Below are 25,128 nucleotides of genomic sequence, written 5' to 3'. Positions count from 1 at the left end.
TTATGACAACTTTAAAAGTTGCCACCGTTAACTAGGTGATGACCAAAATGACAAAATTAAATAATTAAATAAAAATAAATATATATATTAATTGTTGGATGACAAAAAGAAATTACTACAAGTATAGTTCACTTTAACGGAAAATGTTTTGGAATATTATTAATATAAAGTAAATGTTTATTATTAATCAAAAGAGTAATTAAGAAAATTTGCATCAAAATTAGTTCTCAAAACAATTTAATAAGTAAATTGTGACAAAAAGATTAGGAACGAAATTATATGATTCAAATAAAATGTAATAATATTATCTTTTAAAGGAATTAATATTATTAGTTAAGTGTTTTAATTAATTAAAATATATTAAATAAAATAATTATATAAAATATTCAAAAAAATTGAATAGTGTTTTAATTAAATTGAATTTTAAGTTTTAATTTATTTATAAATCTTAATATATATATATATATATATCAAATTTATTCTATATAAGATCAAAGATAAAATTACTGCAAATAAGAAAATTAACTTGATTTTATATATATTTTTAAAATCAATACCGAGAATAAAATTGGGTGGGGCAGAATTTTACAAATATGCCCAAAAATTTATTTATAAAATTATTTAAGAAATTATTATTTTTATGTACGTTATTTTTGGAAATAAAGATGAAACTGCGTTCAGTACGATGTGTTTTTATTTTCTCTCTTGAAAATGTGTTTTCGGTAACAATTTCAATGTTAACTTTTCTAATGGCTAAAATGATTCCAAAAGCCAATAATCTTTCTATATAAATCCCTCTAAACTTCATTATTTTCAACCAAATACTCAATAGACATTCGGGATGCCGATGATTATGTTTTTTTTTGTAATTTTTTCAAATTGAATATTTGTTTTACATCCCAAATGTACACTTATTTACAATATACGAAATTTGCTTATTAAATTGGTTTGTTTTGTACCATATCATATTGTGAGTTTAAATTTTACAATTATTTCTGTTACTTTTTCATTTAAGTTTTTCTCCGCCCATTTGTTCAATACAATATTTTGAGAGAGCAAAGAATTGCTCAAAAGGTACGGAAAAAGATTAAAACTTTGGTTTGTGTTTTCATTGCATGAGTTAGTCTTTTAATTAGCTTTTCTTCAATATGTTTCTAGGTTGTGTGGACATGTTGGCTTCGTATGCCTTGAGCTCCTACAGTAACTGCATAACCTTGTTGTGTCTCCCCGCTTCTGAATATCCATATTGTCTCGTATTCGAGTTGAGTTCAGCTAACCTTTTGGCTTACGCCATGAGTTCTTATCCGATACCAACTCAAAAGGACCATACGAGGTAAGCAGCCACATGTTTTCATCTGGGACAAGTGGGAATTCAGATTTTCGAACATTATACGCGCATTAAAGATTGTAAACTTCGTCAACATAGGTTATGCAATCTACACGTGCTGAGGCCCATGCCGCAATTGTATGCGTGCATGAATAACGAAGCTTTTGAAATCTCTCACAGTCACAGGTCATTTGTCTCAAGTCTACGCAGTATGCTCCGCCAATAACTCATTGGTCGGGTCTATGGGGCTGTTTAACCCAGAATATTAGATTTGGTTGTAAGTGGTACACTAAAGTCATTGAGTTCGCAATTTCTACATTTCCTCCAATATCTTTCGTGAGTGACACACTAAAGCCATCACCTGAGAAGTTAGGACCGCTTTACAACTCGAGGTCTAAGTTGACGGTGATTGTACCATCTCGGGTTGAAGTGTAACTAAGGTTTCAAGTTTACAGAGATTATCAAAGGATAAAGCATAATCGGGGTCGTAGTTGACGGTGCTAATGTGGGCACGACAACGAGATTCTCTTCATCAGATAAGCATGCGTCATAAAACCCATACATAAGTGCAAGGAAGGAAAACACAATGGGTCTTCCAGTATAATCAAGTAAATTGTGTTGTCCATCTTCACCGAAGGTGTTGACCTTGTTAGTATAATTTGTTACACCCCAATTCTGTCACAAGTTATAACAACAGGGTCACCGCTTTTGGTGGTGATGAATAAAATGTATTACCTGATTATAATGAAACGCCAATGTGTTTTTCTTCTTCGTGCTTGTGTATGAGTTTTGTAAATTATCCTCTTTTGATGAGAATAACTCGTTGTCGTGCCCACATAACCACTGACAACTACAACCCTATTTATGCTCTATCCATTGACAACATAACTTTTGTAAAGTTATGAAAAAAAATTATATTATTTAAATCCCAGGAAATTCTAAAGTTATGATCAATAAATTTATTATAAAAATAATTTACATGCTATAAAAGTGCTATAATATATTTATGTATAAAAACTTATGGCCAATAAATCTATTATTTCAATGTTCATGATATATATATTATAAAAATAATATACTTATTTGTAGAGAAAATGTTATTGTTATTTTTAATCATAACTTATTTTTGGACAATTTATAAAGCCTTTCTTATAAAGGTTACACCTTATAGATTTTATATTATTTTTACTTAATTTGCATATTATAAAAATAAGTATATTTAAGTTTTATAATTAAAGTGATAGATTAATTGGATTGTAAATTCAAATATTATAAAGTCGATGTTAGTTGTGCAAATAGAAAATATTTTATTGCATTATATGGAAGAGTAGGATACCATTTGAAAGAATGATACTAGACATAGGCATAAAAGATAGCTCGCAAACTATTTAATATGTGATATTCAATGCCTTGAAATGTGGTTGAAAAGACATTTATCGATGTAAAAAAATATTTATCATATTAACAACATCAAACATCACATTAGTAAAGTATCAAAAAAAATAAACAATGTTTGATTGCACTAGGATGTTGCATAACTTCAATCATATGTGAAACAGAGATGATTAAGGGCCTGTTCTTCATTGCTTAAAAAAATACTTCTGACTCCAAAAGTACTTTTGGAAGAAAAGCTGTGCTAAACAAGTTACTTTTGGCTGAAATTTTTAGTTTTTCCTCTCCCAAAAGTACTTTTGGTGCTTAATTACTTTTTTACTATTTCACTCATCCAACAACATAGTACTTTTCTTTTCTTTTTTCTTGGTGCTTAATTACAAATGTGTTAAAATTATTAATTAAAAATAAAAAATATTTTTTAAAATACTAATTATAAATATTTAATGGTTATATTTAAATATTTAAAATATAGTTTATATATTCTAATTAAATTTTATAAATAATTAATATTTATTGCCTAAAAATATTTAAAATTTATATTTCATATATATAAATATTAACAACAAGTTATAATAATTTTTTATATTTTTACTAAAATATAATAATATTAACTAATTTAAATATTATTTAAATGCATATTTGTTACTTGATAATAACATGTCTAAAATGGACATTTTATTTTTCAAAAGCATTTTTTGACAACAATGCTAAACACTCAAATTTTAAACCAAACTTTCCAAAAACACTTCTCAAAAGCACTTTTCTACAGCACTTTTCTAAAGCATTGCCAAACTAGCCCTAATACTTCAAAAACTACATAGAAGAAGAAAATCTTGATAATCATAATGATGTAGATTCAAATTCAAATGATAATAAAGTGTATAACCCAACAAATATGCATTAGAACAATTAGATAAGAGGTTTGTTTTTCTTGTTATTTTTATTAATAATCGTGTTATTGAATACTTTTTAAACTAACATAATACATATGATAATTAATTTTAATTTTTGTTACTTGTTTAAAATTTATTTTTATTATACCAATAATTTTATATGACAAAAGGAAATTATAATATAAATTGTATTTCGTTATCAATCAAACACGTCTAAAAATTATAATTTTATAATTACAAAAGAGTAAAGTTGCTACTATAATAATTACACTTTTATTCAACAACTCTCTAATTTTCAAACATATCCTAAAATTTTAAAATATTTAATGATAAATCATTATTTCAAGTTCCTTTATTACTGGGTTTAGGGTTTGGGGACGGAAGACAGTATGACAATAAAACCCTAAATGCAAAGTCTGCAACAACTTTCTGGGTCGGCGCTGCTCATTATTTTCAGGTTCTTCTTTAAAACATTTCCCCCTTTACCTTCGCTCATTTTTAAGGGATTGTTTTGATGCTTCATTGCTTATTTTATAGCTTTAATCTTCTGCGCTATTTGTTTTAATTTTTAATTTGCGGTGAATGAAAACAGGATCGACCTTGGAATTAAAAAAAAATGGAAGTGAAAAATGTTTCAGAGTCATCGGTCTCGGATGCTAAATTGAGTCGTTCTGAAAGGAAGAAAATGAAGAAACAGAGGATGGAACGAGATATTGAAACTAGAAATGGTGAATCCCTTGACAAAGCAGCTTGTTTAGGAACAGAGGACGTTGATTTAGGGGCAGAGCAATCGAGTCGTTCGCGTAAGAAGAGAAAGAGGAAAGAAAATTCTTTTGTGGAGTCATCGGGATTGAAGGAAGAACCGAACTCGTTAATGAATGATTCCGTGTCAGGTAGAGATTCAAATGTACAGACTCCGGGGAATAATGTTTCGGAGAGTCCATTGAAAGGACAATCGGCTGATTCAGAAAGGAAGCGAAAGAGGAAGAAAAAGAAGAGTAAGATGGCTACATCTGTGGAAGTTGACAACTCTTTGGTAGATGAAAAGAATGAAAGTGATTCTCATTTGGAGCCTGGACTGGAAGGGGCTCAATTGAATGAACAAACTGTTCAAGCGGAAAGTAAAAGGAAGAAGAAGAAGAAGGGGAAAGGAAAGAAGACAACGCTTAATGTCATGGAGGATGAAGATATTAGCTCAAAGAGCAATGGCAAGGACAGTAATGAAGTTGAAAATGAAAGGTGTACTGAACCTCAAATTATTAATGAAAAGAATATTAGAAAGGAGGATCCTATTTCTATATCTGAAACTGTAGAGTCGAAAAATACTAACAAAATTTCTTTGATAACTTATAAGCAAAGTGATTTTTCAGGAATTCAAAATCCCCATGTTGATGGAGATATTGTTATGCCTGAAACTGAAGTTATTGAAAAATCAAAAAAGGTAAAAACCCATCACAAGAAGAAGAAGAAGTCTTCTAATCTATTGGGAGATGGTTTAGAACATGTCCAGGAGAATGGCCCAATACAGATTTCTGTTGAGCATAGAGAGAAGGAGCCTACAATTGGTTGTTCGGAAAATGGGTCCGGTGAAGTACCAGTTGGTCACGCTATGCCTGCACAGGCTTCAGGGGAAGCATTGGGCAACAACATAGGCATTGAATCTGATCTTAAAGGAAGGAAAAGAAAGAAAAGAAAGAAGTCGAAGGATGTTGAGAAAGAAACCAAGATGGAAGAAGTTAATCCTTCTCCTTTGAATTTGGCTGTTGCAAAAGATGATGTTACACTAGCAGCTAATGTTTGTCCTTCGAACTTGTCTGTCACAAAAGATGATGTTATACGAACAGCTAATGTTTCTCCTTCAAACTTGGCTGACACAAAAGACAATGTTACACTAGCAGCTAATGCTTCTCCTTCAAACTTGGCAGTCGTAAAAGACAATGCTACACTAACAACTAATGTTAAAGAGAACAATTTCTCACAAACATTGTACTCTTCATTTCAAAGAAAAAGCGTCTGGCGTCCTAGGAAAAAGCTTCTTGTGCTTGATTTGAATGGAATTCTTGTAGATGTTGTTCAACAACCAAAAAGAAAGCCAAATACTAGAGTAGATGGGAAAGGAGGTAATAAATAGTAATTGAAATAGAAATATCTGAAATCTTTGTTTGTCTTCCATTAATTATACTTCGACTGTGGCTCATGTTTTCTTTTTTTCTTTACAGTTTTCTTTAGACCGTTTTGTGTTGAATTTCTCGAATTTTGCTTCAAGACATTTAATGTCGGAATCTGGTCGTCAAGAGTAAAGTATGCTCCTGCCTTTGCTTGAGAAGTGTCTTCCATAGTTATACTGTTATTATTATTATTATTATTATTTAAGCGTTGCTATGTTACATAAGTGAACTGTAGAATTTAATGCTCCTTCATGAATGACGCCATGCCTTGACCGTGTTGCTATTAATTGTTGTTGCAGTAGAAACATGACGAAGATGATTGGGCTTCTTCTTAGAAAACAATGGAAACGTGAACTGTTTTTCTGTTGGGTAAGCAACATTCCCTGTGGTATTTAACTATTCCCAGTAATGGGATAATTGCCAAAGTTTTGGTTAGCTAATTAGTCTATATCATTTCTTTCTTGTCTTTTTCATCGTATGCATGGCCTTCAATCAATGAGCTACATTTAAATGATTAGTTAATCACATAAGGTGGTTTTAATTAGTATGTGTGATTTTTTAAAATATAAATGACATACTGAAGCTGAACTATACAGTATACAGGTTGTATATTATTCCAAGTTCAATTCTATATGCTTATATCTACCCTACTACTAATACATCTATATCTTATGGAACATTAAATGATATAGTACTTAACACATAGTAACACCCAACATTTCTAAATCTATCCAATCCAGCCTGTTGAATCACGAGTATGCAGACTCAAAATACTCGAGAGATAAAACAGAACCTAAGCAAACTAGCTTTGTTACTTTCCTTTTTTAACTAAAATAATATTCTTGTTCTAAATAAATCTGATTTTCATCAAGTTTTGTATTTTATTGGGGGGAATATAAGCCAGATATGCAAAACTCTTGTGGGCTAAAGTGGCATGAAATTTTTTTATAAATGCTTCTCTCTTTTGTAAGTACATTAATATGTTAGTGCTGTGTATAATTTATTCGTCTCATGGTATGGGTTTCTTGCAGGACCGAAAGCTGTGTACAATTACAAAATTCAAAACCCTCGAGAATGAGGAGAAACCGCTTGTTTTGAAGGAACTTAGAAAATTATGGGACAGGTGTTTACCCGAGCTTCCTTGGAGGAGGGGCGACTATGATGAATCAAACACACTATTGTTGGATGATTCGCCATATAAGGCTTTGCGAAATCCTGTGAGTTTTTAAATGTTTTCCTTTATTTGCTTACTCACTTGGTGAATATGGCTTATTTAACACTTTGGATTGTTGAAATTCAAATGCTGCTCTAATACTTATGCTAGCTTCTATCTTTTCATTCGTAGGCAAATACTGGTATATTTCCATATCCTTATCAATACACGGATGCCGATGATCATTCATTAGGTGAGACATGAGTTAAGCATGTTTTAGGGAATTAAAGGTACACAAACAGATTGACCGCGATGTAGTATATAAGCCTTCACAGGGGGCATATTGTTGATCTTACCTTTTAGGCCTTTTTCACAGAAGAGAAAAATGTAAAAGTGAATCTTATTAAATAGGCCCTGTAAATCCTACTCTTTAACTATGTTAAAATCATAAATTTGTTGGGTCCAAATACGTCTTTCTTGTCAGGGAAATCCGATAATGGAGTCATTGTATTTGCATGTATTACTGTGTTATAAAGTTGTGTTGACTATATGGAACAGTGTACATGCAGTCAGTAATCATATTAATGTGATTGTCGTGCCATTATCTCAAGTCGGTTATGCATATATATATTTATCTTCTAGGTATTGTGAAAACATCATTGACTTAAATCATTTCCAGCTGATCTTTTCAACAGTTGGTAATACTTCATTAACTTCTGCAAGATCAATGGATATACCGTTGTTTGGCTTGCCCATAACTTTGTAGATTTGGCTAGTGACGGTTTAGTTATGTTTCAGTAACTGGATATACTCTCATATTTCAGCAAAATTTTTTTGGGGGGGCTGGGGGGGAGCCCAAGCGGCTTTATAGATCATTACCTGTATATGATATTGGTCCATGTTACAGATCTGGCATTAGAGTTTGCATCGACGGTCATCTGTAGTGTACCTAATTCCTTCATTTTATTTATTCTTGTGTATGCATTTTATCACAATTGTCATTGTTAAATAATGTATGCAACAGCACCTGGAGGAGATATTCGGGACTATCTTGAACGGATAGCTGTAGCAGAGAATGTTCAGAAGTTTGTGGAGCAAAATCCATTTGGGCAACAGGCTATCACAGAGGCAGATCCGCATTGGGAATTCTATTCCCAGGTTATAAAAGATTTGAGGTTACATGCTGGGTAATTCCCATGCTGATATTTTGAATGGTAAGTCCTCCAATTTGGCATCTTTTTAAGTGATGTTAGCTGAGCTGCATTTAGAGTTTTGTTCCAACATTAGGCCTTTCATACTACACACTTGAGATGGCCTTCCTTTTATTGGTAACTCTCAATTCATTTTCTAGTGTCTTTACACATTTGTTCTCCGATGAGTTAAAATGTTGCTTCAATTACACCGATGTATGTTAGAATATGAGTAGGAGGATATAATCTTTCGAGGACGTTTCAACCAACAATTGTTGCTTTTTCTCTCTTTTCAAATGATAGTTATCCCTATGCACCTTGGAATGAGAGCAAACATGAAAATAGAAAGCATTAAATAAGTTGATCCATGAAATCTCTCTAATACCAAACTAAAAAATATACATAGGTATAATCAAGTGTTAGGTGCAGTAAGGGATATTGTATTCCCAAGGAAAGAACGTAAATTTGAACTTTGGAGTTGAGATATTATTGAGAGAGGCAGTAATGAATTTTGAATATGGACGGTAAAAACAGACATGAAAGATAAAAAAAATAAAATTACATAGGTGCAGGTATTGTGCAAGTATTACAACTTCTAATACAATTTTGGACACTTCTATTTGTTTATCTATACTATTATTTAAGCTTTTGATTGAGTTGGTGTTACGAGTCAACACGGTGGTTAGTGAAAATATCCTTTTGTACTTAAATTAAGTTATATTATTTAAGGGTATTTTAGTCGTTTTAATTTTTTTAAAGATCATAAAAAATTACATATGGTGTGATTTAAACTCATACCACTTGCACTGATAAAACTTTAATCTTACTACTCAATCAATTTTTTATTTTGTTCCATATTTTTAATTTTATTATACATATTTTATTATTTCTATCAATTGATAATGTTTTCGATTAAGTTAATATCACAAGTTGAATTGACACGAATTTAAGATTGATGACAACATCATAATAAACTATTGTAATGCATTTAGGATTCTTAATTTGATGTATTTAGGTTTTAAAATTTTGTTTTACTCACAATTTAATTTTTATATTTTAATATCATACATAATTTGTATTATTATTAATTGATTTTAAATTATACATTTTATTATTTATGATATGTTATTTTTAAACATACTTGTATATTCTAAATATGTAGTTTTCACGTGTATGTAGTGAATGTGATAAGTTTCGTTTCGATAGATGGTGTTCCAAGTCTTATAAGTTCAATCCATAACAAAAATTATTAAAAATTGGTTCGATCGATTTTTTTGGTCTAGTGTAATTAGTTCCAAACAATTCATTTAAAAGTTGTTTAACCTTTTGTCCGAATTGATGTATGGTTGGTTTTTCGTGTGATCGGTTTGTCTAATCTGAAGGTGTTCATGGCTGGTGTCGGGTTAGATTTAGTTTGGGTTTAGGTATGATATTGACGAACTTTATATTTGTTCAAGTTCGATTTTGCTTGAAATATGAGTTAAAAATTTTATCCGAGTCTGCACATATTTATAAATAGTTAACTTAAATTCATTTTAGGCTTGCTGGCCTTGCTCATATTATTATTTTTAAAATTAAAATTTATATTATTTTTAATTTAATATTTTTATAAATTTTATATATTGTTAATTTAACACTTTTTAATGTTTAAATTATATTAGTATATAATATATATAATATTGTATATTTAATTTTTATGTGTTATAAATTACATAATATATAAAAGTAACATGGTATAAAATATTAGACTTTTAAAAAAATGGGTTGGGCCAAACTCGATTCGTGAATGTTCAAGTTTGAGTTTACTCTATGTTTGCCCTATAAATTTATTTTTTAGGTTTAATATTTTTATTTAAACTCTTAAATTTTAGTTAGAACAAAAAATGTGATTCATGAATAGATGGGACTCCATTTGAGATGGTATAATCTTTGATGTGTATGGGAAGTTGAAGGTTGACCAAAATTCGGAACCTCAACAAACTAACTACCATGTGTTACAGAATCCTTGAAACTTTTGAGGAATATCTCAACATCTCATTCTTGGTTCTCATTTTCAGCCAAATTAAATAAAAATGAAAATGAGGTCCAAATCCTGGGTTAGGAATAGAGATGGTTGAAGGAGAAGAAGTTATGATGTGGTCCCTTGGTGGTTATATATATAGAATGTGGATGGACCCCCACCCCTACAATTGGGCCCAACCTACAGCTGTGCATTGGATCCAATCACTTGATATTCTCCTTGCTTCCTTCAGTTGTTAACAACCCTGTTTATTATACCTTCAATGCATTCCATATTTATAAATATTGTTTCATTGATGAAGTTAGAAATTTTATTAGGAGGAGCCGAGATAAGATTATAAAATTTTGGGACCAAAACTACAAGTTTTATATAAACAAAATACTTAAATTAAATTATTAATGTTTTTATTTAATTAAAAGTTAATAAGGATTAAATTGAATCTTTTAATTTGGGGAGGGACATTAAAACAATTTTTCATTGAGCCAAGCGCACCTTTTGCAACGCCCTGATGATGATGATGATGATGATTTCTTTTTAAGGCCATAATTTGGCAATCAAGGAGATTCGGTGAATGTAATTAATAATGTTTCCAATTTTTAATAATTGGATTATCTGTATTTTAGGTTACATTACCGCTGTTGATGAAAGAAAATTATATAATAAATATACTTATTAAAAATTATATAAAATTAAATCAAGCTTGACTGAAATAATAAAATTGAATGTTTGAGGTTTCTAGCCTAAATTTTATTATGAATATATTTTTTATTAATTTATAAGATAAGAAAAGAGAAAACGCTCTCATAATAATATAATTTATTTTACAAAATAAATATATATTTTTAATTTCTCCACTAAATTGGGACTCAGTTGATAAGTGATGCTCACTCAACTAAGAGTTTTATTATAGTAAAGATAACGAGATTTTAATACAATTATGATTAACTAGATTATGGCACACTCATGTTGTGGGTGAAAAACAAAATTATGTCACAAATATATCCATAAAAATCGATATGAAAAATAAATGAGGTTTTGGTTCAAATGAAGTAAAGATGTTGAAATTTATAGTGTTTTAGGTTTAAATCTTATTATGTGTTTGTATTATTCTACTTTTATATGAAAAGATATAAACACCCTCAAAAAATATAATTTATTCTATAAAGCAATGTTGTTTTATAATTTATTTTATGTGTTTTAGGTGCTTGAATTGACTTGTGATACAAATTTAGTGAAGAGATTAATATGTAATATGTATAATATCAGTATCATGTTTTTTTTTCAATTTCATATCATGTTTATAATAGGAATTTGGGTTGATATTAGACTTGTTCATGAGTCAGGTCAGGCTGAGCTTGGACAAGTATTTTTGCACCTCGGGTCGATCTGGTCGAGCTCGAATTAATTTAAATAATAAAAAATTTAAATTTAAATATAATATATATAATATCAATTAAAAATATATTTAATATTTTTTAAATTTTTGAATAGTGTAATGGACATTTTGGGTAGATTGATCGAGCCAAAAACTGGCCCAACCTTAAAATTTTTTTGGCATCGACTCTTGGTCCAACCTGATCCATGGATACATAAGCTTTTTTAATAATCCCATTACATGTTCTAATCATATTTGTTCCTTTTTTTTATAGAACTATTCATAGTCCCTCCAACTGATAAATAGGAGGATAATGCGCTTTAACATACTCGAACCCATACTCTCCTACATTGACAATAATGCCATATCAATCAAGCTAAATCTATCATTATACAAATCAATATGAATTTCATTAAAAATATGGATACACAATTATTAGTAGAAATATTATTTTAAAATCTACCTTTTAGAAATAAACCTACTTTATTGAAACATTATTTGAATTAGAAAACGTATATTTCTCACTAATATGCTTTAAAAAGAATAATTGGAAGATGAAAAAGCTATATATGGTACTAGGAATATGGGTAAACTATCTCATTAGTTATTTTAATATATATCGTTTTATTTAATTAATTTTAATTTTTTCTTTAATTTAATTATTTATTGTTAAAGGATAATGAAAGTCTAATGGTGCATTTTATGCTAGTCACTTTAAAATTAGGGTAAACTAGTCATTAGTCACTCTAAATAGGGATCATTCTTATTTTAGCCACCCAAAACTTTTCATACAAATGCACTATTAACATTCCGTTATCATTTAACGATATAGTAACTAATTCGATCAAGTACTTTTAGAATAATCAAATTAACAAAAAAATTAGATGATTAAAATAAAATAACCCTATTTAAAGTGACTAAGCGCATATTTTATCCAAAAAAACATGTGTACAAACGTGGTTAAACACTACCTTAATACTATCTTTAACCGACTTAAATTTGGTGTATTTATTAAATATAAATTTTATAATTTTTTAGTCAAAAGTGAATGTAATAATTTCAATAAAGTTTATAGTCCGACTCTTGAAATATGCACGTGTATCAACTTTTCCCTAATTTAGGATTGATTTATTATTAGATTGGATAATACAAATTAATTAAATAAAATATAATTATTAAGGTAGTAATTATACTCTCTTATAATTACAATAAATTGTAATTCTTCACACGTGTTTTACTTGCCAGAGTGTAAATACATCGTAATTTTCTATGTTATACTTGATGGTACAAATTGTAATTAAATATTTACATACTTTATATTTTAAAAATATTAGTATAACAATAAATAATTTTAAACGAGTAATAAAATTTAAAATAAAATCATCATGCGCATTATGTTAATCTAAAAAGTAGTTGATAATACGATTACTAATAAAATAGTAAGAAAAATACACATCGTATGCAATTTTATTTATTTGTTCTAGTGCATATTTTTGAGTTGTTCTCTCTTTAATATTTAATATATGCTTATTATACTAAGTTCATTATCATTTGAATTTGAATCTACATTACTAAGATTATCAAGATATCCGTCTTCTGTTTACTCTTCGAAATATGGATTATCTCAATTCAACCTGCAATTCAAGTTATGAAATATGCAATATGCTAGTATGATCCAATCTTGTTTTTTTACCCGCGGTTTTTTATCCTCTTCGGAGGGATTTTTTCACGTAAAATATTTGTGTTCGATCTTTTCGATTTCTTTGTTGTTTTACTTGTTCATTGCTTAACCGAGTTTATCCCCAACAATTCTTTTAAAAATAGATTTTTTTTCTTTCGATTTTATTTAGATAAAACGGGTTTCATGTGAGAACCAAACTCAAACCGAATTGTGCGATTTAAATGATAATATCAACTCGAAATTGAACCAAACATTACAAAGCCCGAACTGAATACATCGGTTTGGATCAATTTTTAGATTTTCTCAAGCCCTAAAATTCATGAATTTTCCAATTTGACAAATAATTAAACACAAAAATTTTAATTAATTAATTGTTTCTTCAACAAACAATTTTAATTTTCTCGGATTAGCAAGTCTTTGACTTGAAAAACAAAATTGGGGATATTAGCACAATTACAAAAAGAAAAGTGTCCAAGTCATTGACTTGGACTTTAACTACTACATTTAAAATTGCTAAATAAAATAAAGAGTAATTTAAAACCAACACTCAAGTTTTACTTATACAAATGAAGAAATTGGCTGCCCTTCTTATCTTTCTAATATTTCACTAATTAATCAATTTTATGAGTCTACATGTCTAATTCCTCTCATAATTTTCATGTTTAACCTTCCATTAATCTTGGGACCTAATCGATTTTTAAATTTAATTTAAATCAAAATAAATTTTATCACATACTTATGCGTGTGAAAACTATAAATATAGAACACAAATGTGTGTCGTAATAAAACATACGGCTTGAAACTAATTAATAACAATAACCATGAACTAAAATTAAAAAAAAGATTAAATTGTTTACCATTATGTTGTATTCAATCTTGAGTAGGCGTTGAGTTAACTTGTGATACCAACTCAATTAAATACATTATTAATATTAGAAATCCTATCACATGCATATGTGTGTGAAAACCATAATTTTGAACACAAATGCGTGTTTAAAAGTAACACGCAATAAATAACGAAATATGATATTTGAAATTAATTAATAATAATACATTAAATATGTACATTATTGAAATGAAAAATTAGATTAAATTGTTTATCATTGTGTTCTCATAAATCTTAAGCCGTGTCGAGTTAATTTCGACGCCAACTTAATCAAATACATTATTAGTATATAGAACTAGTGGAGGTGATAATGTGTGAATAATAAAATTGAAATATATCAAAATATCAAAATAAAATTTTAGTTGAGTGATAAATTAAAGGTTTTTAAATATAAATGGCGTGGATTTAAATATCACTATATGCATATTTTTTTGGTTTTTTTTATGTGAAAAGACTAAAATACCTTCAAATAATAATAATATTTTTTTAATTATAGAAGGACATCCCAGTAATTTTTTAACCGAGTTGGTGTCTGGTTGACTCGTGACACCAACTCAGTCAGATGTTTTATTAATGGTATAGATACAACTGGTGGAGATAATAAATTTTGCATATTAAAAAAATGTATAAAAAATATCAAAATAAAAATTTGATTGAGTTGTAAATATAAACTTTTTCTACTTCAATTTGTGTGGGTACAAATCCCACCATATCCATATTTTTATTGATTTTTGTTAAAATAAAAGACTAAAATACCCTCGAATAATATGATTTATTTTAATTACAAAAGATATTTTCATAATTTCCCTATCCGAATTGGTGTCCAGTTATCTCGTGACACCAACTTAGTCAGGTTTTTATTAATAATACGATATATACTATTGATGGAAGTAATAAAGTATGGATAATAAATTTAAAATGTATAAAATTACAAAAATAAAGTTTTAGTTGAGATGTAAATAAAGGTTTGGCTTGTGCAATTGGTTTAGGTTCAAATTTTACCGTATGCATATTTTTATTACTTTTTTGAAAATAAACTCACCAACTCGCTTAGGAGCTTAAATAATAGAAGTATAGATATACAATTGATGAAAGTAATAAAATGTGCATAATAAAATTAAAATCTATAAAATTATCAAAATAAAGCTTTAGATAAGTGGTAAATTAAAATTTTACTTGTGCAATTAGTTTTATTAGTTTTTTAAAATGAAAATGCTAAAGTATCCTCGGATAATATTAGCTTTTAATTACGGAAAGGTATTTTCGTAATTCTTGTAACCGGGTTGGTGACCTAGCTTTAGTTGAGCGATAAATTAAAGGTTTTACTTATGCAATTGATTTAGGTTTAAATCCTACCATATGCATATTTTTATTGGTTTTTTTTGAAAATGAAAAGACTAAATCTCATTATACACATATATTTATTATTTTTTGAAAATGAGAAGGCAAAATACCTCGAATAATATAAGTTATTTTAATTACAAAATGCATTTTCATAATTTCCATAACCAAGTTGGTAATCCGATTGAAAGTGACACCAACTCAATCAGAGCTTATATAATAATTAGAAATCCTATCACAAGTGTATGCATGTGGAAACTATAAACTTAGAACACAAATGTGTGTTTAAAATAACATACAATAAATAATAAAATATATAGTTTGAAACTAATTAATCATAATAACACATGAAATTTGTACCATATTAAAATTAAAAACTAGATTAATTTGTGAGTAAAACGAAATTTAAACACATAAATACATTAGATAAAAAAATACTAAACGCACTACAATTATTTATCATAGTTTTGTCGACAATTGTGAGTTAGAGTCCAATTGACTTATAACACCAATTCGATTAACAATATTATTAATAAATAAAACTAATGGAGATAATAGCTCGTGCATATTAAAATAAAAATGCATAAAGTATATTAAAATGAAGTTTTGGTTAAGTAATAAATTGAACGCTTTATTTAATCTAATTGATGTGGGTTTAAATCCCACCATATACATATAATAAAATTTTTGTTAAAATGAAAAGACTAAAATACCCTCAAATAGTATAACTTATTTTAATTACGGAAATGTATTTTCATAATTTATTAACTGAGTCGGTGACCCGGTTGAGGGTGACACCAACTGAGTAAAACACTTAATAAATAGTAAGTATAAATATACAACTAATGAAGATAATAACTCGTGTATATTAAGATAAAATGTATTAAAATAAAACTTAAGTTGGATGGCAAGTTTAAGATTATACTAATTTAATCGATGCGGTTCAAATCTCATCATATACATACTTTAATTTGTTAAAATATCTTCAAATAGTAAACTTATTTTAATTTCAGAATCGAGTTAGTGATTTGAAGGTGAAACCAACTCATTAAATAATATAAATATAGATTAAAAACAATTTAATATTATTATTTTAAAAAGATTGAATAAAATTTCTCTTAAAAAGCAATTCAACTTCCAAAAATATATTTGGGGTCTAAGTTTTAGGTACCAATACTAATAATGCATCCATTATTGATTAATTTTTCTTTATAAGGTTGTAACTTTTTTGCGATCTTTTGGTAAAAGAAATGTCCAAAAGCCAAGCTACGATCAAACTTTTTAGACTAGGCGATTTTTAATTTAGATTAAATATTAGAGGTATCGTATTCGGTGTGTTTATACTCGGTTTTAGCTTTGAGATTTTGTTTCTTAACTCCAAGAAAAGTTCAAAAGAGTTTACGAAATGTATTAAGAATCTATCGAAGAAATGTTTTATCATTTTGGCCTTAGCGGGATTCGAACTCAAGCTCTAAAGGATCATTATATAGAACATATTATTTTATTTGAAAGTTTTACGAGTACAATTAAAATACAAATACAAATACAAATATATGTCGCTAATATCAAATTATTACAATTCAGGTTATTCGAAGAATTACGAAGTAGAATTAAACCATTCAGCACGATAGATTAAAAATTAATATAATCTAAATTATTACAATGGTAATTGGAGGTTGAAGTGAGTCTCCACTTGAAAATTTTTTAATTGTCTTCATCCGGTCTGACCTACTGATCTAATTTCATTATTAGTTTAATAAATAATATTATTATAATTAAATTTAAATAAAATAATTAATAAATAATAATTGGGGATATCAAATTTTGATGGTCTAAAAAACCGCGTGAGGCCTACCAACTGCCCAAAAGTCTTTAAAATTTAAAAATCGTAATTTAATTATTATCATTTTAAATAATTTTGTTAAAACTTATCAATATAACATATTTATTTTTGTCGGACAAAGAATTTTAAATAAAAAATAAAAAAATAAAATCTTAAATTTTATCAAAATACAAGTACTAACAACATAATTTTAACCCTAGTAGAAAAAAAAAAGTAAACAAATTCCCGAAATTAAATAATTAAACAATCTTAAGGTAATGAAGAAGAAAGAGGAAAGGAATGCTTGTTTTGATTGTTTTGTCTGACTCCTGAAAGAATCACATGGCATTGGCATGCAAAGCCAGCTATTATCTATACACTCCCCCCTCCTTCATCCATTATTCCACATGGATTTCTCAGATAAGATGAACATCTCTCTTTGAAAAAACACCTCTCACTTCACTATTTTTCTTTTAATTCCCTGTCAGTTCATTGCCCATCACATTAATGCTCTTTATTTACATGTCATTATAACTTACTTTCTCTTTTCTCTTCTGGGTTTTTTTGTCTCCGAGGATGAGCACCACCCTCACATTTCTCTTTTTCTTGTTGGATCTCAACAGTTCTGTTTCTTTTTGACAGATGGGTCTTTTAGTTTTGTGAAATGGGGGTATTGGGTCCCTTCCCCTTTTTTCTTTCTTTTTGTTTGTATTATTATTATTATGAGATTCAACACTAGGCATTGTTTGCTTTGCCTGTCAGATTCTCAATAAGAATCCTTTTTTTTTTTAAGTAGTGTTTGGGTAAGTTCTTTTTGCCTCTTGCAATTTTGAGCTTTGGAGGGTTTCATTAAATTGTGGGGGGTTTGAGTTTTGATTGTGAAAAACAAAGACAATTTTGATATTTGTTGGTAGCCAAAGTTACTGAATTTTATGAGGAGTTTTAGAACATGCACAAGGAAGAAATCTGAAAAAATTTTGATGATTCTGTTTAAATCAAGCAGTGTTTGAAGTTAATGTTGGAGAAAGGTGAAACAAGAGACCTAATATTTGTTCTCATTGGTTCTTGAATTAATAGAGTTGATTCTCAATTGAATCCTTGTAGTCCATATTAGCAAAGAAATTGGTTCTGGTTTTTATGGTGAAAGAAGAGAAATAGTGGTTGCAATTCAATTGTTTGAAGAAAAAGGTGGACCAAGAAGGGGGGAATTATTAGCCTTTTTAGGTTCAATTATTTGAAGAAAATTATGGCTGCAAAGCTTCTACATTCATTGGCAGATGAAAATCCAGATTTGCAGAAGCAAATAGGATGCATGGTTGGGGTTTTCCAAATCTTTGATAATCATCATTTGCTCACCACTAAGCGCCTCAGCCATAGGAATCTTCCATCAGGTAGCTCTTTTAGGGATGTTGGCATTTTCTTTTTTGATGAAATCTATGTATTTTTTTTCATTGTTTGGTGCAATATTCATATAAAATTTGTGTCAATGTTCTTTTAGTTCATTGTCACTAGCATTGGCCGTGTTCTATAGCATTATTATCTATTGGCATCTGTATTTTCATGTTTCCTTTTTTTGTCTAGTCAATACTTTTCAATGATTGATGGCGCAATATTCATATGAAAAATGTGTCAATGTTCTTTAATTTCAGTTTCATAATTCATTGTCACCAGCATTGCCCATTTCCTACACCATTCTTATCTATTGGAATCTGTATTGTGTATATGTATGAATATGATTCATGTTGCTCTGCTGTCTGACTCAAAATACGTGGAAAAACTTGGAAAATTTACACATACCCGTGCTGGACATATGCCTGTGTTCGACATTCATTCTACTCGTAGTTTATGATTAATGTATGTTTGAGTATTACTATTACAGTGTGGCCTATGCTCCAACTAATTGTCATGATTTCAACTGCTTTCTATCTGTTCATTGATGTAAGGAAGTTGGATTCTTAAATGTTTTGAAGTAATGCTGTTGTATGAATGAATCTAATGGAAGAGTTTAGATTATTTAAGCTGAGTTTTATCGAAGCTGAATTTCTATTTAGAGCTTGTTTCATTTTCGCTTTCCTTTTTTTAGTATTTTGTAAACTCAAACATTTCATTCGTGCATTTGCAGGTAATTCCCACTTGAACAATGGGATCCATGAAGGGGATTCAAATAATGTATTCCATCGACAAACAGCAACAGTAAGTCTCCAGAAATTCACTCCGCATTTCTCATCCCCCTCCCTAATGTCACCATTGTTTTTATGTTGTGCAAGATCGGATGGTTTGTGGTTCATTTCTTCACTAAGTAGTTGCTTCCCTAACATATAAAAGATTCTCGCTATTGTGTTGCGATTTTATCTTGATGCCTCAGATTATGTTCATATGATACTTTCTGATATCTGATTGTGCATGCTGATTACTGAGATTGCTTCTTTAATTATTGAAAGTTAGTAAGGTGATGCCATTTTTGTACCAAAATCTGTCCTTACAGTCATTTGGTTTCCAGGAAATGAATATAAACAGAAGTGGGAATGAGAAACAAAGAATTTCGATGGAATCTCCAAGAGCATCTTTTTCATCATCACGCTCATCTTCTTTTTCTTCGTTGGATTATAACAAAACAGCTCAGCAAGGGGTCCCTTTCCCTGAAAATCCTGATAGGGACACAGCAATGAATCGACCAAGTACTTCTCCACATTTGGGGCCTCAATGTGTTGACCTCCGAGATGTGGTTAAGGATTCAATGTATAGAGACGCAAGAGGACTGTTGGTCAAAACAGCAACTAGAGAGGAAGTATTGGGCAATACGGTGAAGCATAGAGATTCGCCGAGGCCATTTCATGTTCCTAAATCAGTGGATGGGTCTTATGGTGTCAGGGTCAATGGAAAGAAAAATGTGCCTGATGATTTAAAGGAGTCTCTTAGAGTTCTTGCAAAACTTCGGGAAGCACCTTGGTACTTTAACAATGAAGCTCGGGAACTTCAAAGGTCATCACAGGAAGCAAATGGTTCATGGAAGTCAATTTCACGGGACACCCATGCGCCTCGGTTTTCTTATGATGGAAGAGAGGGCAAACATTCATCTTTTGAATCACGAGACACCTTCAAATCAGCACCAAAGCTTAAAGAGCTGCCGAGACTTTCTTTGGATAGTTGCGAAAGGTCAATGAGGAGTTCAAGTTATCTTACGGAAAGTTTTCGTAATAGTGGCAACTTGGACAGTGGAGTTGCTAATCCACCACAACCACCGGGAGCCCCGAAGCGCCCTCCTAATGTTATAGCCAAGCTGATGGGCTTGGAATCATTGCCGAGTTCTTCCTCAGCTGATGATGGGCAGTTGGGTGTGATTAAAACCTGCTTGACTGAAGATAACAATCCCTTCTCATGGCCGCTAAGAGGAAATGATCCGAACAAGCCAACCGGAACTAGCTCTACGAGAAGCTCATCGAAAGAACCGACATCTCCGCGGTGGAAAAATCCCGACTTGATCATGAAACCTATTTCTAGTTCAAGGTTCCCTATTGAGCCAGCACCATGGAGACATGTTGATGGAACTCGAGGTTCTCGGAAACAACCTCTCAAACATGTAAAATTTCCAGCCAAGAGTCCAAACACTTTCCCTTCCGTTTATGGTGAGATTGAGAACAGACTGAAAGATCTAGAGTTTAAACAATCCGGAAAGGATCTCAGAGCTCTTAAACAGATAATAGAAGCGATGCAAGCAAAGGGACTCCTTGACACCCGGAAAGAACAAGCTGCAAACTTGGTGAATCAAAGAGGCAATGAACCAAAATGTGCAAGCCTCGATCAGAATCCAAGAGGCCAGCAAAGTCTGCCGAACACTCGCATCAACACTTCCACAGCTAGGGGTTTGGATTCTAATAGAACATATGAATCTCCTATTGTTATCATGAAACCAGCAAAACTTGTTGAGAAAGGTGGTATTAAAGCTTCAAAAGTAATTCCAATAGATGACTTTTCCAGCCTTCCCAAGATTCAAAGTGGGGGATCTGTAGATAACAAAAAGGGTTTGACAAATACTCGAGTAGCTCGAGATCGTACTGCCAGAAATAGTCATAGCGGTTCTGCTTCCAGCTCTACTGATAAGAAAGCTAGTAGCAGGAGTATTAGGTCCATACAGCCTTCGATGAAAGGTCCGAAAGAAAGTACTGCAACTACAGTAAAGAATTCGGGATCGATGAGCCCAAGACTGCAGCAGAAAAAGCTTGAATTGGACAGGCGATCTCGTCCACCTACTCCACCATCTGATCCAAGCAAACCCAGAAAGCATTCCAACCAGCATTCATCTGAGTTTGGTTCCCCTGGTGGTAAACATAGACCAAAATCTCCAGAAATGCAGCAATGTGATGACCAACTGAGTCAGATAAGTACTGAATCACGGGCTTCTAGTCACCAAGGTGATGACATTTCTCTGCAATCAGACAGCAGTATCATCCTGCCGTCCAAGTTAGATGTGGAAGTCACCAGTCATGAACAAACTGTTGGGATCATTGATAGTCAAAGCCCATCCATGACGGCAGTGCAGTGTTCAATTTCCGACTTAATGCCGAAGGTGACATTTTATTTTGAGTCTTTACAATTCATTCAATTCTTCTTTTTGGTTACCTTATCTTACCTTACCTTACATGCAGAAATCAACATCAAGAATGGTTGAGGACGAATCAATGGAAGAACCTGCTGTGGTTGCTCCGGAGCATCCAAGTCCAGTTTCTGTCCTTGATACCTCGGTTTATAGAGATGATGAACCATCTCCAGTAAAGCAGATATTGAATGCCTCTGGAGGTAATAGTTCTGTTTTTGGGGATACTTGGTTCGGACCTATAAACTGTTGTGAATTAGATTAAAATGCAAATGTTTCTTAGTTTACGCATTCAATGCATATTTTATTCTTTGTCAAACATTTTGTTGCATGTCTGTATAAAGTTTTAATGCAATGAATCCAAGCAATGCATACTAGTTATAATCATACTCGACTAATAAGTACGATAGCAAAAGGCAAAGGAAAAATTAAGAAGGAAATCATATCAACATTTCATTGTGATTGCCACAATTGCTGTTTTTGTAAATATAGTATAAGTCCTAATACTTTTTGAGTATTTATATGCCCTCCTGACCGCATTATCCCGACTGACTGAGAGAAACCAATTGTCTCAAATAGATCTGTGAACTAAAGATCTCACTCAAATATGCGTTGTATCAGGTAATGGTGCTGAAGGTTTGAACGAAGATCACAAGGAAGAGCAATGGAACCCTGCAGATAAGTGCTTGGCTAACAATGTGGGGTCTGGTCTTACATCCGAGATTAATCGCAAGAAACTACAGAACATTGAGCATTTGGTCCAAAAACTGAGAAGACTTAACTCCGGACATGATGAAGCCAGTACGGATTACATTGCATCCCTTTGTGGAAATACAAATCCCGATCACAGATACGTTTCTGAGGTATTATTAGCCTCAGGCCTTCTACTGAAAGATCTTGGTTCTGGCTTGACAACATTTCAGCTCCATCCATCAGGCCATCCCATCAACCCGGAGCTGTTTTTTGTTTTGGAGCAAACCAAAGCAAGCTCTTTGTTATCAAAGGAAGAGAATAACACCGTAAACGCTGGATACATTTCCCATTCAAAGTTGAACCATCAGAAATTCCATCGAAAGCTTATATTTGATTCTGTTAATGAGATTCTAGTTGGAAAGTTGGCTCTATTTGGAGCATTTCCGGAGCCTAGGATAAATTCCGGCAAGTTGGCAAAGAAGACCCTCACTGCACAACAGCTTCTAAAAGAATTATGTCTCGAGATTGAGCAGCTTCAAGCAAAGAAACCGAATTGTGACCCGGAGGAAGGTGAGGATGGTCTGAAAAACATATTGTGGGAAGATGTAATGAGTCGATCAGAGAGTTGGACGGATTTTAACAGTGAGATTTCGGGGATGGTGCTGGATGTTGAACGGTTGGTCTTTAAGGATTTAGTTAATGAGATTGTGATTGGCGAAGAAGGTAGCTTACGGGCCAAGCAAAGCAGGCGGAGGCGGCAGCTGTTTTCCAAGTAAACTATTTGCAAAATGCCTTCTAAATGTTTTTTTTTTTCCTTTTTTTTTTTTTTTGGTTTTAATGAAAGTATAATAATTGATGGATAAGAATTAAGAACTGCAAGCAATGTTTTGTATCATACTTTCTTAGATTATGACAGCATTCATATTTTGTATTAAAACTCATTGTATATGAACTCATGTTTTGTTTTATGCTGATCAGCTAATGGTCTATGATGTTTCATGCCCTGTCTTGTGAACCGAAGTACAGTTCAAGTTCATTACAATCAAGTTTGCATGTAATCTCATAATTCTTGTATATGCTGCAGTTGAATCTGTTTATTAACTTTTATCTGCAGTAGTAAAATAGATTTGGATAATGAATATTTAATAGTTTATATTCATATCTGGATAATAATTGAAATGTTATTGGAAGTTATATATACATATATTCCTAGACGGGATGAGCCATGTAGCTTTATTGACAGATATATTCAAGTATATCATATCAGCACGTGTCTCTTTATCGAGCATTTAGAGTTTGTGTGATGTGGCATGGTTTTTATTCTTGATTAAGGCAATGAGCCTTGATAAGATGAACACTTGATGAGGTTTCTTTCTTTTTTTGTTTTGGCGTGGAATGCACCTATAGCTGTGCAGTGAAGGGATAATGCGCATGCTACAGACAAGTGATGTTTGACTTATTCATAGCACCCTTTGAATTTATGATTGCGGATGCATGTAGAGTTTTAATTCATCAAGAAAATTGGTAGATATCAAAAATTTATTTAATGAAATCTTATGTATGATTCAACTTAATTTTTAAAATTTGATGAAATCGATATATATATTTTTCAATTTTTAATTAAATCCAAGGAAAAAAATGAAATGTATGTTAAAAAGTAGAAAAACATAAAAACAAATTTAAGATAATTATTTGGTAATGAAATTAATTAAAGGAGATGTATGATCAAATCCATAGTGAAAATTTTTAATTTTACAGGCGGAGTTGATATTTTGTGTATTATTAAATTTTATTTAAAAACATTAAAAATAAATAATAAGGTATGTGACAAAATCTCAACTACTTGTGAAATAAAATTTTTCACAGCCAGCATACCAATTGATTATCCCCATATATTATTTATGAATAATTATTTGGTATACTAGTGAAAAGTTTTAACTCCACAAGTGATGTTGAGATTTTACCATGTGTTCTTAAATTATATTTAAAAAATTAAAATAAACAAATAAAACACTCGTTTTTCCACGACTTGTAATTAAATAATTACTCATTATTTATTTTGTTGAGTATCACTCTTAATTCAGTCAAATTTGAGAAATAATCTTTCAGTTAAACTTTATTTATTTGTTTCAATCAAACTCGATTAGTCTAGATTATTTTATTATTATTTGACTTATGAATTTAGCCTATAAATAGACTCTTTTATAACATTAGAAAATACACACATTAGAGATTAGAACTCATAACACATTTAGAGAATTTTGTGTTTACGTTTTGAGGGTTCTTTGTTTTTTGGTTTTCGGGGTTTAGTTTTTATCTCCATATTTTGTTCTCTTTGTTTTTTTGTCATTATAGTAAAATTATCTTTACCCTTGGTTTTTTATCCTCTTTGGAGGGGTTTTTCCACGTTAAATTTGTGTGTTCAATTTCTCAATTTATTCTGCTATTTTTTTTTACTTGTCGCTTAATCGGGTCGATCCCAACAAGTGGTATCAGAGTTAGTTCAATTTTCATATATCAGCCCGTTTAGAGATGGCAGCAACAATGTTTGAAATTGAGAAGTTCGATGGTGAGATAAATTTCAATATGT

At 30.7% G+C, this 25,128-nt stretch overlaps 2 protein-coding genes across 3 annotated transcripts; both read left to right on the top strand.

Annotated features, from left to right (window-relative positions):
* Window positions 1-3,931: 3,931 nt before the first annotated feature.
* LOC105788089 (uncharacterized) lies at window positions 3,932-8,398 on the top strand. Of its 2 annotated transcripts, none has more exons than XM_012614819.2 (7): window positions 3,932-4,072; window positions 4,208-5,735; window positions 5,835-5,916; window positions 6,086-6,152; window positions 6,815-7,000; window positions 7,129-7,189; window positions 7,961-8,398. In XM_012614819.2, the coding sequence occupies exons 2-7, from the start codon at window positions 4,232-4,234 to the stop codon at window positions 8,125-8,127; spliced, it is 2,067 nt and encodes a 688-aa protein (XP_012470273.1). In that variant the 5' UTR covers window positions 3,932-4,072; window positions 4,208-4,231; the 3' UTR covers window positions 8,128-8,398. The 2 variants fall into 2 exon arrangements, with proteins under 2 accessions (XP_012470273.1, XP_012470265.1); XM_012614811.2 differs by having other exon boundaries at window positions 6,083-6,152.
* A 9,191-nt stretch (window positions 8,399-17,589) lies between these two features.
* Window positions 17,590-23,537, top strand: LOC105788104 (protein LONGIFOLIA 1). The gene is made up of 5 exons (XM_012614836.2): window positions 17,590-18,642; window positions 19,374-19,444; window positions 19,752-21,818; window positions 21,898-22,048; window positions 22,467-23,537. The coding sequence occupies exons 1-5, from the start codon at window positions 18,498-18,500 to the stop codon at window positions 23,312-23,314; spliced, it is 3,282 nt and encodes a 1,093-aa protein (XP_012470290.1). The 5' UTR covers window positions 17,590-18,497; the 3' UTR covers window positions 23,315-23,537.
* The last annotated feature ends 1,591 nt before the right edge of the window (window positions 23,538-25,128 follow it).

The sequence above is a fragment of the Gossypium raimondii genome, chromosome 7 (assembly GCF_025698545.1).
Source record: "Gossypium raimondii isolate GPD5lz chromosome 7, ASM2569854v1, whole genome shotgun sequence".
Taxonomy (NCBI): domain Eukaryota; kingdom Viridiplantae; phylum Streptophyta; class Magnoliopsida; order Malvales; family Malvaceae; genus Gossypium; species Gossypium raimondii.
The sequence above is the reverse complement of the archived record's forward strand: the minus strand, read 5'-3'. Positions and strand labels throughout refer to the sequence as shown.

Bases quoted from the DNA above. Each gene is read 5' to 3' on its own strand.
- LOC105788104 (XM_012614836.2), top strand. From the start codon at position 18,498: ATGGCTGCAAAGCTTCTACATTCATTGGCAGATGAAAATCCAGATTTG. The intron at 19,445-19,751 runs GTAAGTCTCCAG...TTTGGTTTCCAG, and splicing joins TCCATCGACAAACAGCAACA to GAAATGAATATAAACAGAAG. The intron at 22,049-22,466 runs GTAATAGTTCTG...GCGTTGTATCAG, and splicing joins GATATTGAATGCCTCTGGAG to GTAATGGTGCTGAAGGTTTG.
- LOC105788089 (XM_012614811.2), top strand. From the start codon at position 4,232: ATGGAAGTGAAAAATGTTTCAGAGTCATCGGTCTCGGATGCTAAATTG. The intron at 5,917-6,082 runs GTATGCTCCTGC...TTGTTGTTGCAG, and splicing joins ATCTGGTCGTCAAGAGTAAA to TAGAAACATGACGAAGATGA. The intron at 7,190-7,960 runs GTGAGACATGAG...TGTATGCAACAG, and splicing joins TGCCGATGATCATTCATTAG to CACCTGGAGGAGATATTCGG.